Source organism: Macaca mulatta, chromosome 6 (genome assembly GCF_049350105.2).
Source record: "Macaca mulatta isolate MMU2019108-1 chromosome 6, T2T-MMU8v2.0, whole genome shotgun sequence".
In the NCBI taxonomy this organism is placed as follows: domain Eukaryota; kingdom Metazoa; phylum Chordata; class Mammalia; order Primates; family Cercopithecidae; genus Macaca; species Macaca mulatta.
This window is the reverse complement of record NC_133411.1, coordinates 60613110-60633807: the sequence shown is the minus strand read 5'-3', so window position 1 is coordinate 60633807 and position 20698 is coordinate 60613110. Positions and strand designations below refer to the sequence as shown.

Sequence of the window (20698 nt, the reverse complement as noted above, 5' to 3'; positions counted from 1 at the left end):
TATTATCTTCTATATCTATCTTGTTAAGTCAGGGTTACACCAGCACCTAAATTTTAATGCCCAGCATAAGCTAAGTTTCTGGGCTTTCATTCAATTACCAAGTGAATGGTTTCGTTAGGGAAGTAATGACAAGGTGAAACAATGAGGTTTTTTTGTGTGTTTCTGTAAGATGCACAATTTCTTAATATGAAAAGAGCTCAGGCTTTATGTCTGGCCAATGTATATTTTCTTTTATCAAACTATGCTACAAAGCCCTACCCTACAACATGCTTCCAGTGTGACTAAGTCAGGATATGAATGTAGTAATTATACAGGCTACAATCGCAGTTAACTGTTAGCAAAAACCATTCTGAAGCTACGTTGGCAGAGGCCAGGTTTAACATTTTGTCGTTATAAAGAGGGATATAAATGGGACTGATTTACAGATCATTTCCTAAGGAAACAAGTTTTCAGAAACATAATAAAGTTGATAAATAATAGATACAGGCTCTAGAAAAAGGGTGTCTTTATCTGGCCTCTTGCTTCATGGAAGATGCTACAATGAAAGTGACCTAGGCTCAAAAATGCAACGATAGGAGAGGTTAAGATAAAGTTAATTCACTGTGTTTGTGGAGAAGGGAGAGGGCTATAGGAGAAATTAGGTCTGAGGGGAATGGGGCTAGATGGGTAAACACTTGCAAAGAAAAGACTGAAATACAATGTAAAGGGTTGTCCAGGGAAATCCCTAACAAGCAAGTACCTTCCAGCTCAGTAGATCAATCAGACTTCATGAAGCAGAGTAAGGGAAAGACGTCATTAAAACAATGATTTTATACATGAGAAGGTAAAAATTCAAAAACTCTCATTTTTTTCAACATAAAAAAGGCTCACGTCATGTGCTAGTGTATTTATGTATTCTAAAACCCTAGACTATCTTCCATAAATGAAAAGATTAAGGCACAATTCTGTCGTCATGGAATTCATAGTCTACTGGGAGAGACAGACCCAAAAAACAAAGAGCAAAGCTACAGAGTGATAAGAGCAGTAAGGAAATATGCTCTCACGGTTGCAGATGCTATGGGAACATAGGAGGTGAAGGCATTTTTCTCAAGAGCAGTGGGTAGGATAATCATAGAAAATTACAGAGAAAGTGACATTTGAAGTTCTTCTAGCATACAGTGCTTGAGACGGAGCAGGGAATCTCAGGAAAAGCAAATAAAAAGAGCACAGCACTTCATGACCAAGGAAGGCAAGGGCCCAGGGATGGCTGAAGGGTAAGCTACTCAGGAGACCGAGGCAGGAGAATAGCTTGAACCCGGGAAGCAGAGGCTGCAGTGAGCCGAGATCATGAGCAAAACTCCATCTCCAAAAAAAAAGAAAAAAAAAGAACTGAGGTGGGTATAAGGGGAAGTAGGATGCATGAGGAGTGGCTGGGCCAGGTAGTCAGATGTCAGTTAGTGCACTAGAGAGCCTGGACATTATTTAGCAAGGAACAAGAGGAGTTGTTTGTTTGTTTGTTTGTTTGTTATTAGGAAAATGTTCTGAACTTACTTTGGAATGATTATTCTAGTGCCTGATGGCTGGAGGGGTGGGAGAATGGAGACTAGAGGCTAGTGAGAGAGAAGATTCACCCCATTCCCTATACCACATTTGGAAACTGTAGCCAGACTGACAAAGGTATGGCTGCCTGGCTCCCTCAGGCGTCTTTTCAGACCTGAAAACAATGAATCAGGCCTCAGATTTAAGGCTTCTAGGGAAATGGCCATAAAATCAGCAGTAAAAAGAAAGATAAATAATATTCCTAAAATTTAATTAATTTCTCTCTTTCATTTTGCCTGGTTTAATGCTATGCTACACTTTTGATGTGAACAATCTAGACATTGTTCCATTAGTATATTTCACTTTTATATCAAGCTTCACAATTTACTGGTTTTATTTAGGGTAATGCACTCGTATTTGACATATTTATATTATCTTCATTTATTATTAAAAGCAATGTTATGTTTAGGTATTGAGGATCAATAAGACCTCTATAATGTTTTACCATCATATCTTTTATGGCAAGCTCAGAGTGCTTCAGGTTTGTTTTTATAGGTGTTTTTTAAAAGGCAATTTTATAGCCTTTACTCTGTCTTGGGTAAAAAAATTGGGTGACAAAAATTCCTTAACTATGCTTGCAAAAGTCTTAACTGGGCCACACAGAAACATAGAATGGATTTTGAGTAACTATTTAGAGTGAATGTATTTCCCTAATGCATACTGAATTGTCACATGGAAAACTTAATATAAGTTTCTTTCCTTTCTTTCCTTCCTTCCTTCCTTCCTTCCTTCCTTCCTTCCTTCCTTCCTTCCTTCCTTCCTTCCTTCCTTCCTGCCTTCCTGCCTTCCTGCCTTCCCGCCTTCCTGCCTCCCTCCCTCCCTCCCTTCCTTCCTTCCCACTTTCCTTTTCTTTTTTTCTATTTTTGTTTTTTGGAGGTAACAGTTACTTTGAGAAATGTTCCGTATCTTTGACTCTGCCTTTTATTGCTTGCAATTACTAAATGACAAATCTATGACTGCAGAGAATAGGAATCATATTCAATCTATATCTATTGTACCAAATGTGTAACTAATCAATACAGCAAACAAAAATACAGGAGGTGTAATTAGAATACAACTTTTATTTGTGGCCCACCAGCCCTTCAAAATTTATTCAAAGTGAAGTATTTTCCTATCCCTAGATGGAAAGATAAATATCTTAAGATTTTTTTTAATTCTTAGTTTTAAAATGTCTGTTAATTTACAAAGTTATATATTTTAATTTAGCCTGTACCAAATGAAACTGCTGTATTTGTAGGTTGGAAAGAAAAGATCAAATAGCAATACTTTCATGTGGTTCTGTCTAAAAACCAACAAGGCGAAACATCAAAGCACATTTGTAGTTAAATCTTCTCTCCTACTTCTACTAAGGGCTTACATGAGGTGAGAAGCCTGTAGTTGAGAAAGATGCATGACTGGCTTTTATTTGTTTTCCTACTTGTTTTCACTCAGATTGCTAACTGTGATTTCTGCCCTTCCAGGGACAGAGGTAGCGAAGATAAATAAGGATAGAGAAATTACTACTGCGTTGGTATTATCCTAAGATAAATCAGGTCCTAATAGGTATGTACAACTTTTTCAAGGGTTCTTTGGAGAACTCCCTTCACTAAGATGTCTCACGTACACCCCTGCCCTGAGTGAATGCATCCCACTGCCTCAGTCCCTAAGAATTACAGAGATCTTGTGCGTTCTCTGCAGAGGCAGCCACTCACTTCCAGTAATCCCTATGGACAGGCCCTGACATGACCTCACGCTGGCTCTTCCTTTTGAGTACCCATGCTAATCCTGGGAAAACACATGCATTCTAACAATCTCTGGGGATGCAGGCCGACTCCAGTGCAGTGACCTCTGCTCTGACTTCCCTGTCAGCAGCTAGACGTAACAGCTGCTGTCATGCTCTGACAATTCAGGCAGGAGTTAGGCATTAGTCAATCAACTACGTGTCCGAACTCCAGTATACACATACCAAGATGTGTATGACCCCACTGAAGTCTTTCTGAGTAGGCTCTTTCTACAGAGAAATCTTCTCTACAAATCTTATCAACTACATTAATAGTCTTTTAGAAATTTGGTATGGATGAGGAGTCTAAAAGTTCTCTGTCTGGCTCTTAGCTTTCTATCTTTTGCACCTTCCTCTGGGTAATCTTTCTCACAATTCATTTTTATATCTGCTCCTTTCAGAAATGGAGATAGAGAGAATACATAAAGGGGAGAATAAATTCCAGCAGCTAATTTTGCCAATCATAGGGTGGAACTGAATGCTTTCATTAAAAGAAACAAATAAAACTAAAAACAAACAAACAAAATCAAACAGATTTAAATTACATTAGCAACAAATCAAGAAAAAGAATTGGTTGTCAAGCAAACAAACTGTTTTTGGAAAGAATTACTGTAAGACTACATGAAAAGATAAGCATGCTTTTCAGCACACATTTTCTTTGAAGAGAAAATGTCTTTCCAAATTTTCTATGACTAGATTTCTTTTCTGAATCCACTGAATGATGATCAAACTTTAAAAAGAGTTTACATGCATTATACTTAAAACCCTATTAAACGTGGTTTAGCAAAAGCAATGGCTTGGTAAATATGTCCTTTCCAATCTCTTTATTTTAGAAAATTATTTATGAAATTAGTCACCGATATAACATAAGCCAAAATAGAAAAGAAGATTAGAAAAGACTGAACACTAGAGAATCAAGTATAAAGTAATATACTTAAAATAATTTTAAAAATACCAGTTATAGAAAAAAGACTTATTAAATGTCCAATAATCAGAGAAAAATCCAAAACTGGACTCATTATGATACAAACATTTATTCAACAAGTGCTCGTTGAGGGCTTACTATGCTACAGTAAACCACTGGGCTGGCCACTGATGAAGACAGGAAGATGATGCAGCCTTTGCTCTTGAGGTCCCTCCTATCTACAGTATGCAGCAAACACAGATAGACAGACAGACAGACACACACACCCACCAATATAATAATTATGGCTTAGTCCAGTGTTTCTCAAACTTTAATCTGTTTAATAATCATATGGGGCCAGGCATAGTGGCTCAAACCTGTAATCCCAGCACTTTGGGAGGCTGAGGCAGGCTGATCATTAGATCAGGAGTTCAAGACCAGCTTGGCCAACATGGCGAAACCCTGTCTCTACTAAAAATACAAAAATTAGCTGGGCATAGTGGCATATGCCTGTAATCCCCGCTACTCGGAAGGTTGAGGCAAGAGAATCGCTTGAACCCGGGAGGTGGAGACTGCAGTGAGCCAAGATTGCACCATTGCACTCCAGCCTGGGTGGCAAGAGAAACTCCGTGTCAAAAAAACAAACAAACAAAAAGAATCATATGGGTTGCTTATGTATAATGCAGGCTCTATAGCCCCACCCTCAGAGATTCTGATTTTGAAAATTTGGGGTATAGTTCAAGCATCCCAGTGATTTGGAAGCAGAAATTCCATGAGCCATAATCGGAGAAACATTGCATTAGACAGAAGCACCATTAAGGCAGCAGCCTTGTCTGTCTTATTCCCCACTATTATCCAAGCTATAGCATAGAACTTGGGACATAGTAAGCCCTGAGTACATACATCTGAATAAATGAATGAATGTATATGGTTAAGCTCCACAATCAATGATGCAAGCAAGATGTGACATAAAAAAAATAAAACAGAAATATAATCAGCTTCTCTCTTTAAAAAGCAGGTTTCCTTGAAGTCAGAAGATACTGTAAACGACACTGTGCAGAGTGTTTCATTCAGAAATATTCTTCTCTGTGGAATGAGGTTCTGAATCTGAGTAAATGCAACTGAACTCTTCTGCCTCAGGGTAAGATCATTTTCCTCCCATTCAGTGGTAGCATCTGGACCCCAAGGGCACTCCTGCATGTGTCTGAATAGAGCCATTGTTCCCTCCAGGAAAGACATATAACTTCATGTTGCCCACCCTAGCAGGCTAGAATTCCTCTGGTGGACAAGAAGAATAGCTCCTCTTTTAGGACTCTCAACACAGGAATGTAAATTAATTATAGTTCTAACCGAAAAACATCAAAATTGCAGAAGAAAATTTGAGCATATAAGCAATTGACTGTTATTTATTTCTTTACAAAATGGAGTCACTGGCATAGATCTTCACAGAAGCTGTGATCATTAGTCTAAAAGAACCATATGGATTTTCTTTCTAAAGTTGTGGACTGACTTCAAACATGTCACAGCTGCACTGATTTTCACAAATAGCTACTAATAAATTAATTTTTAGAGTAATATATATAAGTGAATTTAAAGGTAAAATAAAATATTTAGATGGCTGTACAATAAATTTTTAAATATATTTCAAGAATGTTATTAGCTTTGGAAGGAAAAAACTGGATAAGAAGATCAAATGGGATGGACAAAACAAGAAGAAGGAAAGAAAGCACATCATGGGCAAAAGTGGAGAAAGCGGGAACACAAGCCATTTCATTTCAGGTATGTTAGTGCAGGGAGCGAAGCATTGCCAAGCTTAGCATTGTTTCAGCCAAGAGTCTGCCTGAGGAAGGATGAGGACAGTCATCCTCTTGAGATGGAAAGGGATTGAAATCTACTATTTAGGGGCATTAGATGGTACGGGCTCTGAAGCTTCTCTAGAAGTAGAGCTCTCAGAAAGAAAAACAACAACAACAACAAATTCAACTACAATTAGAGAACTGTGTGCTCTGATCTGCCATCAGCAAGCAGGAAGACCTTAAACAAGTCAGTTAGCCTCCGTGTCACCTTCATAAATTGAGGTTTGGGGTCAAATGACCTTTAAGATTCCTTCCAGCTTTAATTTTATGACTCTATGCTATCTTATTGGCCAAGGAGAGATGGGATAGAGGAAGAGAGGAAAGGAGGAAGGGAGAGTGGTCCTCAGAAGGGAAAAAAGAGGTCCATGCAGAACAGGTGCCGGAAGGAAGAGCAAGTCACATCCTGGAGCGGGTCTGTTAAGATGCAGACTGCCCCGAACCCTGTACAAGAAGGGATAAAAGGTCCCCTACCATCCACTAGTAATTTCACTTGAGAAGGTCAATCGCAAATAAGTCACTTCCACGGAAAATTACATTTTGTGGTATGTAAAAGCCCATTTCATTTTTAATGATTTTACCCTGATTTCAAGAAGTTTTCTATTGTCCAGTAGGATGTATATAACCTTACCCTTCCTCTTGCTCTCTACAGAAACCTATTCAGTCTTGGAATGCAGTAATACATTTCACTTTGAGGTCTGAGTTCAACTTTGAAATTTTCAACCACCATCCTTTCAGAAAATTATACCTACATATATATTAAAATATAAAGAGAGACATAAATATACACAGACACATGAAGACACATGTATGTATATATATGTGCATGTATTATGTTCCAAATTTAATGTAGGTGTGGCAAACATTAATGCACTCAGACCGCTTTTTCAGTGCCTCAGAAACTTCTTCCAAAGTAAAGCCCTCAGGAAAAAAAAAAAAAAAAAGATGATCACTGTACTGATTGCAGTTCTACAATCTTAAAGTCTCCTATGCTCTCCACAGCTTTCAAACCACACAATAACCTTTTAGGCTCTGATTCTAGGGCTAATTCCTGACCTGAGGCATCGATTTAATTTTGACATTTTATTTGCCTGTTATCCATTATGTCTGCTCTGTATTTTAATATATATGCCCATATAAGTTTAATAAACATTAAATCAGTCAAATGTATTTAATTAAATGCAATTAAACTCAGTATCTAAAGTGGAAAAGCTATGTGAGAAGTTCCACTTCATTTAGTGGCAATAAAGGAGATGTGTTTAGAAATAGATATTAATTGGGGGAATAAACGAACAACTATTTGATTTTATGGAGAGATAGCCAGGGGCATTTGCTTTTAACTTAGGGAAAAGAAATTATTAATAGAGAGGACAACATACTTTAAGTAGTATCCTCTGGTCAGTTACTAACTTATTTATATAATATGAGAAGAGAGATTATAATGTGATGGGTTCTTTGGGATGTCAGATTGGTTTCTACAAACTCTGACACCCTGCTCTGATATTACCAAAAGTAGCTATATCCATTTTAAGTAAGAATTAAATTATTAGTTTATAGAAATCTATAGGAGTTATTTTCCAAGTGCATTACAAATGGCAGCTTTCATAATATTTTTGTTTAGAAAATAACACAGCCTAGGTTGGGCACAGTGGCTCACGCCTGTAATACTAACACTTTGAGAGGCAGACACAGGTTGATCAACCAGAGGCTAGGAGTTTGAGACCAGCCTGGCCAACATGATGAAACCCCATCTCTATTACAAAAATAAAAATTAGCCAGGTGTGGTGGCACATGCCTGTTAACTCCAGCTTCTTTTTTTTTTTTTTTTGAGACGGAGTCTCGCTCTGTCACCCAGGCTGGAGTGCAGTGGCGCGATCTCGGCTCACTGCAAGCTCCGCCTCCCGGGTTCACGCCATTCTCTTGCCTCAGCCTCCCGAGTAGCTGAGGAATATGAATTGCTTGAGCGTGGGAGGTGAAGGTTGCAGTGAGCCGAGACTGCACCACTGCACTCAAGCCTGGACAACAGAGTGAGACTCTGTCTTAAAAGAAAAAAATAGAAAATAACACAGCTTAAAGTAATGTCCTTTTTATCAGAAATAAGAACAGGAAAATGGATATAAAATTCATTCTCAACGTTAGTTGTATTGATTAATTTGCTTTCAGAATAATTAGTTTTGTTAAAAATTTTTGCATTTTTATCTTTAGAACAACAGAAATCAAAACACAAAGTCACATACCTGTGTCTGTTTAGGACCAATATCCATTCTTTCAAGAAGGTCATTTAAAAAAGCTGTAACACTGTCCCATGGGTAAATACTGTTGGAACCATCTAGCACTATGACTATGTCCAGTTGAGTGCTGCATTCTGCAATAAAAGGAGTCAATTGTGCAAATTTGGAATCTACTTTTTTGAGAGGCATATGAAGTGCTTTCATGGATGAAAGAAATTCATTTTAAAAGATGAACTGATGTTCTACAAAGTAGATACACTGCATTAGCAATAAAAAATAGTTTTAGAAAAAGTAAAGGTGATAAAAATATTAATTGCTTTCAATAACAAGTGGTGTGGGGTCTGTATCAAGTAAAATTCATACCTACTGAGTTTTAATTAATTTTGCATGAGAGGCCGGGCGCGGTGGCTCAAGCCTGTAATCCCAGCACTTTGGGAGGCCGAGACGGGCGAATCACGAGTTCAGGAGATCGAGACCATCCTGGCTAACACGGTGAAACCCCGTCTCTACTAAAAATACAAAAAAAAATTAGCCGGGCGAGGTGGCGGGCGCCTGTACTCCCAGCTACTCGGGAGGCTGAGGCAGGAGAATGGCGTGAACCCAGGAGGCGGGGCTTGCAGTGAGCTGAGATCCGGCCACTGCACTCCAGCCTGGGCAACAGAGCCAGACTCCGTCTCAAAAAAAAAAAAAAAAAATATTGCATGAGAGTTATCTTTGCAAATTTTCTCAATATGAATTTTATATAACAGTTTTTACAAAACAGTTTTTGTGCATATCTCAAATTAAGTTACTTCTTTCCTCAAAGAGACCCACTCTTTAAATATAAGCAGCATAAGAGCTTCATCTATGAAGTTTAAAAATGACTTTGAAAGTTATTTACACTAATATCAATTGCAAAAATAGCAGTCAGATTTTGTTATACACTGGTAAAGCAAACATTTACCTAAATTGGTAATGCTGGTAGCTAAGAAAATACTTTAAGCTTTTTGGTATGCTCCTTTGTATACATATGTGTCATTCATTGCTTAGGCTTTTCAAACGTGCAATAACATTGCGTAAAATCTGTACCTCTTACAGGGGCAATGGAATTCACGACTTGAAATGTGGGACTGACGTCAGAACAGATTCCAGTTGTGTAATGCAAATGTCCACATCTATAGGCATATAAGGGCCCACATGCCTTTAAAAAATTATTTTAAAATTAGAAATCATTAGACTGAAAATTATATAACAGATCTTACAAAGACTTAAAATGATAGTATATCTGTTGTCAATAAATATCATTATTCTTTCAGTTCTTACCAAAAATCCTCCGTTTGGGTTGGTGACTAAAGTTGATCCAAATGTCATGTTCTCTTTTACTTCTGTGACATTGGGAATTGATGTATTAACTAAAAATAGAACAAAATTTTACGAGGGAGAAAAGTTTCACAAAGTGAAATTAAGCATCTCTCATTAAGACATTCTATTTGTTTTGCTCATATCATAGCACATTCTTCTTTTGGTTCAAATAATTAGGCTTCCAAGTATTCTTAAAGAATATAATGAACAAGTTAAGGCTGAAGAGTTGGCCCACGTCCCAGAAACTATTTCAGATAGTTTTGCTGAACTGTGAAAGAATGCAGAACTAGTAGGGCAATGAGAATGTGGGATTGATTTTTGCACGTTCTTGCTAATTAAAACAAAGTTTTAAGTCTCATAACACTGTAGTTATAATGTAGTCTCATAACTTTGTTATAAAAGACCAGTGATGAAACATGATTTTTGGTAAGAAAAGGGGAAATGGGTAGAAGATCAGAAAAGAAAACTCAAACATCAGTTTTTTGACCATGACTTCCAAAATCATGAGGACATCCTTTGGGTGACAAAGGAAACTAGAGGAATATTAGAGCAGTGTCCAGGAAGTTTCAATAAAGAAAACACAGTAAAGAGACTACATTTGACATTCTGAAGGGAATGTTGGGTCCTGAAGCATGAAGCATGCCAGCCTGACAATATTGGTAAGAAGTTCCACTTTCTCACACTAAAAAGAAAAAGGAAAAAAGACTGGACAGGAAAAAAAAGAACTTCTAAATCTTCTTAGTAGAGTGGAATATTAGAAAGAGGCAAAATTCAGGTTGAGAAAGATTTGTCTCACTGTTTGTTCCAGAAGTTGTTTGCACGTTAAGACTGTATATGGATTTAAAGTGGGGAATGGAAGCAGAGATTCTGAAATGGTCAGTTGGACTTCCTGATCTGAGCAATGATCTTTGTCCAAGAGTTTAGTCTGGTTTGCTTTGAAAGCACCTGGAGCTGGGTGATTATATGCACTGATCTTGAGTAATCTGTATTAGAGTTTTATATACAAAGCTTGACCCAGGAAAAGCATTCCTGGGACAATTAGGGAGTACAATGGAAACTTCCCTACTGTTCTTGATGTGGCTAAAATCTCTAGGCTAATTTTAAAACTATTCTAATTTCCAGTAAAGAAGGAGTAACTCCTATCAAAACAGCTCCTCTGCAAACCACAACTATAAATTCTCGGAAGAATAAAAAAAAAATTACATGAAACAATCACCCGAAGGCACTAGAATGGCGGCAGAAACTGGAGGGGAATCCATACTTGGAAGAAGATACTGGCACTAAATGAGTTTCCTGTTTTTGTGTTTTGTTTTGTTTTTGTCCCTCACCCCAACACACCCCCCCACCTAGGGAAGGTCCTAGTCAGTGGCTAAAACTCAAATAGAACTCCTAGTCTTACTGTATTGAATAAAAAGAGAACAGAGATTAGGGGCAATGGCAGCAACTGCAAAGTGAGGAGGAGAGTAGTATATCTTCTAAAAACAGCCACAAAACAGCAGTTCTATAATATGCATACATATTTTATCCAAATAACTAGATGACTTGCATAGTAAATGTACAGAGTATATTTCAAATAGCCCAGCTGAAATAAAACCTGAATAGAGATTTTAACTACTTGTCATTGCAAGAAAGTCAATGCTTGGAAATTGAGTTGAGCCAAGTAAATTTCCTGCTAATAAGAAAAGTTAAGACTATTCACAGGCATATAACAGAATATAGAATCTCCACACCTGTAATTAAAAAACATAATACAGGTTATTATCCAAAATTACTACCCACAAGACAAGACAGGAAAATGTGACGCAGCCTCAAGGAAAGGTAATAAATGGAACGTGATGTTGAGATATTCCAGATGTTGGAATTATCAGGCAAGGATATTAAAGCAGCTGTTATAAGTATGCTTATGCATGTAAAGAAAAAAAGTTCATAATAACAAACAAATAGAAAATTGAAAAAAAGAGAACCAAAAAATACAATATCTGAAATAAACTTGTGGGACTATAAATCATTTCCATAGTATGTAATATTGTATATAACATTGACAGGGTTCTAATTTCTAGATAATTTTAGTAGGAATTTTCCAGTCACGTTCCAACTATTTCTGTCAAATACATCTATTTCAATATAAATTTATCTTGTGCAATTCCATTTTTAAAATTAAATCTATCTATTACAATTCCTTTGATTCTATTTCCTCTTGGAAATCAGGCACTAAGTTAAATTTTGTGGAGGGAATGTGGTGGGGCAGGTTTATTTGGAGAAGTTCTTTCACATTACCAGTGAATTAGAAAGAATCCTGAAAAATGCAGGGAGTTAAAAGTTATAAAATTAGTAAGATATTCTAATTTATGTATGCTCCTTGATGACTTTCTAAAGCAAATTAAGGACAGAGGGAATCGAAATGGCATTCTCTGTGAATCTGCAAGATAAATGATTATAGAAAAATGATTATACATTATAAATGATTATATGAAAAATGATTATAGATTACTTCTAATATTTTCTTGAATTGATTTAAATCTGTTTTCTTTTCTTTCTTTCTTTTTTCCTTTTTTTTTTTTTTTGAGGTGGAGTTTTGCTCTTGTTCCTCAGGCTGGAGTGCAATGGTGCAACGTTGTCTCACCGCAACCTCTGGCTCCCAGGTTCAAGCGGTTCTCCTGCCTCAGCCTCCTGAGTGGCTGGGATTATAGGCATGCGCCACCACGCCCAGTTAATTTTGTATTTTTAGTAGAGACGGGGTTTCTCCATGTTGGTCAGGCTGGTCTCGAACTCCTGACCTCAGGTGATCCGTCTGCCACGGCCTCCCAAAGTGCTGGGATTACAGGTGTGAGCCACTGCACCCGGCCCAAAATCGGTGTTCAGTGAGAATACTGGGTATAATTTAAGAGCAGATTTTTTTTTTTTTTTTTTTTTTTTTGAGACAGGGTCTCACTCTGTCACCCAGGCTGGAGTGCAGTGGCACAATTACCATTCAGTGCAGTCTCAAACTCCTGGGCTCAAGCGGTCCTCACACCTCATCCTCTTGAGTAGCTGGGACTACAGTAGTGCACCACCCCACCCAGCTGTTTGTGTATTTTGTAGAGATGAGGTTTCGTCAGGTTGCCCGGGCTGGTCTCAAACTCCTGGGCTCAAATGATATGCCTGTCTTGACCTCTTAAAGTGTTGGGATTACAGGCATGACCCACTGCACCTGGCCTAAAACCAGATTTTTTTATTTTACATACCTGGTAGATCCATCTTTACACAAGGTAATGATTCACCTCTCCCAACTGGACACTTATAGACATCTCCAGTTCTGTTTTTGGGTTGGCCAACTAAAGGAGAACCAATAAGCACCCTGAAAGTCAAATAAATCAATAAACAATTTTGAACATTGAGAAACAGTTTATATGAGTTGTTTTAAGACTGATTTTAAGATAATTGACAGTAACACTCATAATCAGATAATAATCATGCTATTAGTAATTTAATGTTATCTGAACTAAGCAGAGAGCCTACTTCTTGCATATTGATGTGGATTAAAAAGTATATATAGACACACACACATACATATACACATATACACACACGTATATGTGTGCATATACATATATATGTGTGTATATACATGTATGTGTGTACATGTAGGAGAGATATTTCAGAGATTTTGTTTCATTATTTTGTTTATCACTTTATCATATTTTTTACTGGGGCATTGACATAATCAATAGTTATTGGCTAAGTCTGCTACTGTATTAGCTTATAAAACACACGTGGAAGTATAAATGACTTTTTCTGATGATAAACTGTTAATTTTATAGAGAAGTCAGGAAATACAAACATTGGATCATCATAAGATTTAATATTAGCATGTGCTAGTTTATAATTGCTTAGAAAATAAGGATAGTTTATGAGATCCAGGTTAAAATCAATTACTTTCCTTTTAAACAGAATTATAAAACCATTCTAATAATAATTAATGGAAAAAATATATAATCACAACTGATTTTAGTTCCAACAAGTCATTTAAGTCAACCATGATATCTTCAGGAATTGAATGAATTGAAGTAAATAGTAAGATACTTGGGTGGATCCACTGTTGCTGATTTACTGCTGGCCAAGTAGCCATATCCAAAATCTCTGACTGATAGCAACCAAAGGACTGTAATTACGTAATATGATATTTTGTACTTGGGATTGTGTTAGACTACAATTTTATTTATTTTTTAATTAATTAATTAATTTTTTTCTTTTTTTTGAGACGGAGTCTCGCTCTGTTGCCAGGCTGGAGTTCAGTGGCCCCGTCTCTGCTCACTACAACCTCTGCCTCCTGGGTTCAAGTGATTCTCCTGCCTCAGCCTCCCAAGTAGCTGGGACTACAGGTGCGCGCCACCACACCTAGCTATTTTTTGTATTTTTAGTAGAGAGAGCGTTTCACCATGTTGGCCAGGATGGTCTCGGTCTCTTGACCACGTGATCTGCCCACCTTGGCCTCCTAAAGTACTGGGATTACAGGTGTGAGCCACCGCGCCAGCCAGTTTACAACTTTATTAATGACTTTAGTGAAGATATAGAAAGTATAAATATACTTATCAATCAGCACCGTAAGACAGAGCAAGAAAAAAATACTTATCAAGTTTATCAATATACATACTTGGGAATTCAGATGAATCTCAACATTCTGGAACAATAAACATAAATAAACTAAAGTTTACTTAGAACCTACATAAATAACCTACATAAATAACAATTGCATACTATTATTTATATCAGTGCAGGATGTGGGAGCCCTCACTTAATGGGAGTTCATGTGAAAAAGGCGTGGGGGATTTAGATGACAGCACATAAACATGAGCAACAGCGTATTTTAGTGCCAAAAATGCTAATGTGACTTTAGTCTGCAGTGCTGGAAATAGATGCCCTGGTCAAGCAGTGATAGCCCCTCTGTGTTCTGTGCTGGTCAGGCCATGTCTGAAATATCTAAATTAAGGGGACATAGGCACAATGGAATGTATTTAGGAGACTATGACTCAGATAGTTAGGAGTCTGGTAAATTTGTCAGACAAAAGATGCTGGGAAAGTTCGGGACGTTTGGCATGGAGAAAGAATGTCTGCAGGAGAACTGAGAAGTTGCACTGAGGTACAAATGGATTAGGCATACATTTTGAAAATTTAAAGATTTGAAAGTCTGTCATATTGAAAAGAAATGGGATTTATTTTGTGTAGGCGCTGTAGGCATACTAGTATTAATGAAAATAAATTTAATAAAACAATTGTAAATATTAAGCTATTGAGACTCTAAAACATAGTTTTAATATAATGCCTTTGGAGAGCAATTTCTGATGTGTAGAAAGAACTATGAAAATGTTCAAACCCCTTAATACATAATTTTTACTTCTGGGAAACTATCCTAAAGAAAATGACCTAAAATAAGAGGGAAAAGGTTAATGCACAAAGATAATGCTCATGGTGTTATATATAATTATGAAAGAGTAAAAGAAATATGGTAAATAAAAACTAATTATTGGCCGGGCGTGGTGGCTCACGCCTGTAATCCCAGCACTTTGGGAGGCCGAGGTGGGCGGATCACAAGGTCAGGAGATCGAGACCATGGTGAAACCCCGTCTCTACTAAAAATAGAAAAAATTAGCCGGGCGCAGGGGCGGGCGCCTGTAGTCCCAGCTACTCGGGAGGCTGAGGCAGGAGAATGGCATGAACCCGGGAGGTGGAGCTTGCAGTGAGCCGAGATTGCGCCACTGCACTCCAGCCTGGGCGACAGAGCGAGACTCCGTCTCAAAAAAAAAAAAAAAAAAAAAAAAAACAACTAATTATTACAGGATCATTCTATAGCATATTGTACATTCATCGTATGGTAGGATGAAAAATTATTTATGATCAAACTCAAAGTGAAAATTTATCTAAGTAAAAATCTGTGCCCTAATTTAAGCTGAAAGATACCAAATTACTATGTTCATTATACTACCACTGATAATAACAGCTAGGCTTTATTGAATTTATACCGTGTGTTAGGCCCTGTTCTAAGTGCTTTCTGTGTATTAAATAATTTAATTTTCTCCATGAAATATAGCATGAACTTTGGTGCCAGCCTATATGAGTTCAAATTATGGCTTTACCATTTACTTAGCTGTATGGCTTAGGACAAGTCAATTACCCTGTGTGTGATTTAGTTTTTTAATCTATAAAATGGAGATCATTTCAGAGGATCATCAAAAAAAAAAAAAAAAGTTAATGTATATAAAATGCTTAGAACAGTATTTGAGTTATAGTATGTGCTGTCTAAATGTTAGTTCTTTTTATTATTATTATTATGTATTTATTTCAGATGATTAAGCAACTAACATGTATGTTAAAAGATTAATCAGGAATATATCAAGAATATAACAAATTACATTAATGAGGCTATGATTATTTTTTCTAATATTTTCACTTTTAAAATATGTAATGGAATAAATTAGTTTTATAGTTAAAAACAGTTTAGAGAAAAAAATGATCCTACAATTATAGAAAGTATTTAATTTGAGGCTAGAGTAATTAATGTTCATTAACAACATTTTACATGCTGGGCATTTATGCCAGGTCCTGAGGATATAAAATGACATAAAAGTGAATAAAACACAATTTTTAGTTTGCTTATAACTTGGAGAGAGAAGCACAACTATACATGTACTATTGCAATACTGAATAGGTCTGAACTTGATGCAACTTCAGCAAAGTCTTAGAAGTAAGAAGAACACCACTGCTTTGATAAATGCCAAGTAGCTCAGTATAGCTGCAGTAGAAGTTGAGTCTAGAGAGGTAAAACAAGTCCAGATCATGAATGTTCTCATAGTCAGCTTTAAGGACTTCGGCTTTATTCTATGTAGGGGGAAGTTGGGAACCACTGAAGCTATTAAAAAGGGGCATAACATGATCACCTTTTTGATTTACAAAGCTTATTTGCTTGAAGTTTCATGAGTAAATTGAAGAGGAACAAAATCAGAGTCAAAGGACAAGATACGAATTCCTAAAGTAATCCAGAGGAGGATTTGAATTCAGGAAGTACAGAGGATGGAAGGACTAACTCTATAAATATTTAGAATATAAGCTGTCTTAGTTCCGGTTTCTCCAAACGTAGATCCAAGGCAAAAAACTTTGGTACAGCTAAGTTTTTTGGAGGCAATTCCAAGTATGCATAAGTGTGGAGATGGGGAAAAGAACAGGGGGAAGGAAGAAAGGCCAAGAAAGGATGCACTGATAATGAGTTACTCCTGTGGGCAAGTGGACTCAGTCTTGCTGGGGAACATCTCAGAAACCATGTGGAACACGTATGAGCATGATATGAGCATGGTTGAGGCCCTAAAAGTAAATATTACCACCTCGAAATATAGTGAGAAGAGCATAAAATGCTGACATCTGAAGGTGAAATAACACTTAAGGTTTCAATGAACAAAGGAAGAAAACTAGGTAACAGCAATCAGAAAGCAAGCAAGAATCAGAAAACAGTGGTGTCACAGAAACCAAACAAGGAAATAATATAAATAATAGGAGGCAAGAATGAGAGGTATACGTTTGTGGCAAATTTCATTTCAAGTAACTTGGCTAAAAATGAGGGAGATGGGCAGTGTTAATAAATGTGGCTTTTTCTTTGGGGGGGGGGCAATGACAAACCATCTTGAGGTGTGTCTAAATTTATCATGGAGGCAACCTGCATATGGCTAAATGATGGCAAGAAAGAACCAGTAACAAGAGAAACCCTGATTTCAGAGGAGAGGGAGTAGAATCTCTGAGCAGGTAGACAGGGTGGATCCAGAAAGAGAGGTTTGTCTTAAAAATGAGGAAGAGTGACCATTCCCTAGGCAGCACTCTGGGCGACCCAGTATTGAGCTGTTTGCAAGGGTGGTTGATGGTTTGGAATTGTGTACATTTTTGCAACATGACTTTGACTTTTATTATTTCATGAGGTAGAATCTGTTTTTCCACCCATTGAATCTAGGATTTGTTTTGATAAATAGAATACATCAGAAATGATACTATGACTTCTGAGGTTAGGCCTTAAAAGGCCTTTATAGATTCCATTTTACCTGTTTTTGAAATCTGAGAACATCATGATATGAAGAAGCCCAGTGTCGCTTAATAGAGGATAAGAGGCCACATGGAGCAGAATTGGTGCTTTAGCTGACAGCAGGAACTTCCAGACACGTGAGGAAAGCCAGCTTGGACACTCCAGCCACAGTTGAGGGACCAGATGATGAGCCCAGGCAATAGGGGAATGCCCATTCAATCCTCAGAAATCTTGAGAAATTATAGACCATTGCTGCTTTAAGTCACTAAGTATTGGAATGATTTATTATGCAGCAATAGTTAACTGAAACAGGAAATGAGGATTAAATTTTGACCTAGTAGCTTCTCTCTCTCTGTCTCTCTCTCTCTTTTTCTTCTTTGGAAAATAGTAGCTGCAGTCACCTAGTGAGATTTAGGGAAGAGGTAGAGGGGTGCTGGGCTTGCGGAGAGCGATGAAGATTTAAAATGATAAGGCAAATGTAGATCTGTCAGGCAGCTCCTCTGGTCAAGATGAGGTGGGTTGCAGCTGGCCACGGATGTTTCGGAAAATGGTTTTAATAGTGGATGGGAGGTAGGCCCTCAAAGTCCTTTCCAATTCTAAGATTCCATCATCTGACTAAAACAAATACAAGTTTGTAGAGAAGAATTGACTCACTAGTTGGAAAACATGTAATATCAAGTGGGGAAAAATCTAGGATAACTGATGAAAAGTGAGTCTTGTACAGCATGCTAATAGGAGAGCTATTGTGGATTGTAAGGCAGAAGGAAAGGGAGATATGGATAGCTCAGGGAAAAGTGTGGAGACAGGAGAATGAAGATTGAAAAAGGAGGATAATGAGAAAGTATGGGTGTTTAGAACTCAGGATAAAGCTTGCTTATACACAGGAACAGGGAGCTTGAGATTTGGCAAGAATTTAGCTTTGAAGGAAAAGATCTGGAGTTTATGTTTGACCTCTAGGGCAAGAGAAGTACTTAGAGTATGGTGATAATTGGAAACTGACCTGATAACAGCAATCTCAACCACGGCCTATTGCATATTGTAATATAAGTGAAGACTGCCGAGTGAGCACTCAGAAAGTGGTAGAGTATAGGAGCCCAGGATTGAGACAGGGAATTTGGGAGTTGGGACTAACAGTAAAGACTAGGTTAGCAGATCGTAGGACTGCTAATTTTCTGTATTTTCCTAGTATCTGTTTTCTCTGAAAACAAACATGAAACTTTTAATAACAAGCTTGAAAGTACATGTATCTTACCACTTTAATCCTAAGTAAGCCTCACTTTTCTCAAACTGCATCAAAATAACAAGATCCTAGAAAAGTGTCAGCATAGTGTTTATAGAATTTCAGGAATCGCCAGCATTCTCAATCTATTATCTTGCTCAGTTTTTTCTCACAACACTGATCCTATTCTGGCATTTGATGTAAACTACCTGTTTATTAACTTCATTGTTTATTTTCTGTTCTCTATTCCCTAAAAGAATATAAGCTCCACAATAGTAGGGATTTGTTTCTCTATTTTGTTCACTAACACATCCTTAGTGCCTATACTAGTACCAAGCAAAAAATAGGCATTCAATAAATATCTATTGAATGAATGAATTAACGACTGTGTCAAGTACTTAAGAATCTGAATAAGGCAGACCAGGGAATTTACACTTATGTGACCAGCCAAGAGATCTGGATTGCAAAATCTTTTTTTCCATTTTAGAGGATATATATTCTGCATAAGTGGGATGCTATACATGCCTTTGAGTGACACCAAAGGCATTTCTCCAGGTCAAAGAGCTAGAGAATCCTTATTGCTAGAGGTAGACAATTGACTGAAAAGTCAGAAGGCTGGTGTTCCATATCCTGACCCCGTGACATACTTGCTATATTAAACCTTTGGACATTCATTCTCTGTTCTCAGTTTCCTGTCTAGAAAATACAGATGATAACAATCATATCCACCCAAACCCACAGGGTCAATGTGAAGGCCCAGGCACATTGTTTTATAAACTATGAGTATCATTATTCTAAAATTTAATGCAAGTTAGTTTTAACTTATTACATTTTATTTCTATTAGATCTTGCTTTTTATATGGCATTTTTGCAATGACCTGTATGCAGATTAACAGGATCAAAACATGTTATGGATATCATTACTGATTTCTGGAGAAACATCTGATCAACTCAAGGATCATTAAAGTGAGAGAAACATATTTCTCCATGAAAAAACTACAATTATAATAATATTTAGTAAGCAGTTCACAATAGTCATCTTGTTATTATGTCCATTATTATATTTATTTCAAGAGTAACTGGTGTCTGATGTCTCTGTTTCATATTTATGTTTTATTTCCTGTAAAAGATAGTTTCTTGGAGAAGAGCGTCTTATATTTACATTATTTCATTAAGATCCTTTTCACCTAACTTTACCTTGATGTCTAATACATAGATCAAGCCAAAGTCACTCTCAGAATGCCAAGCAACTTCTGCTCGCCTATTTCTTTTTAAATAAATGGAATAAGCATTTTTTCGTCTGAGAGAATGAAACTTACATGGTGACCCCGTCAACTGCAGTGATTTGCTCATAAAAGGTGGAGGGGTGGAAAAGAAGGGAGCCAAAGAAATGACAAGTTTGGCAATGAGGAAATTTCAACCTCAAAAGGCATAGAAGCAATGTAAAATAAGCATATTTAAATCTGTAACAAAAAATTGTGTAAACCCTTAAAATGTCTCTCCTCCCCAGTCTGGAATAGTTCCATATCAGCCGGGATTCTTCTTTTCTTTTACGGTACAGACATATTGGGAATAGGGCATCAATCACATGAGCCCATTGGTACCCTGACCTGGCATAAAGTAGTGTCCTCTAGGGAAAAGGCATGAGGTCAAGATAAACATTGGGTTGAAGGTTGGCAAGGATGGATCCTGAAAATCTACTTTGCGTTCAGACAGGTCCAGTGAAGTCACTGAAGCCCCCAAGAAAGGTTGCTTGAAAGGCAATTAAAAGG

At 37.2% G+C, this 20698-nt stretch overlaps 1 protein-coding gene across 1 annotated transcript in view; it reads right to left on the bottom strand.

Moving 5' to 3' along the window:
* The window catches only part of ITGA1 (integrin subunit alpha 1), a 172007-nt gene that overhangs the window by 85843 nt on the left and 65466 nt on the right, over positions 1-20698 (bottom strand). The window contains exons 3-6 of the mRNA XM_001094788.5: positions 12891-13003; positions 9628-9716; positions 9394-9505; positions 8332-8459 (exon numbers count right to left, since the gene is read on the bottom strand). Coding sequence (XP_001094788.2) covers positions 8332-8459; positions 9394-9505; positions 9628-9716; positions 12891-13003 — 442 coding nt within the window. The remainder of the gene's footprint in view (positions 1-8331; positions 8460-9393; positions 9506-9627; positions 9717-12890; positions 13004-20698) is intronic.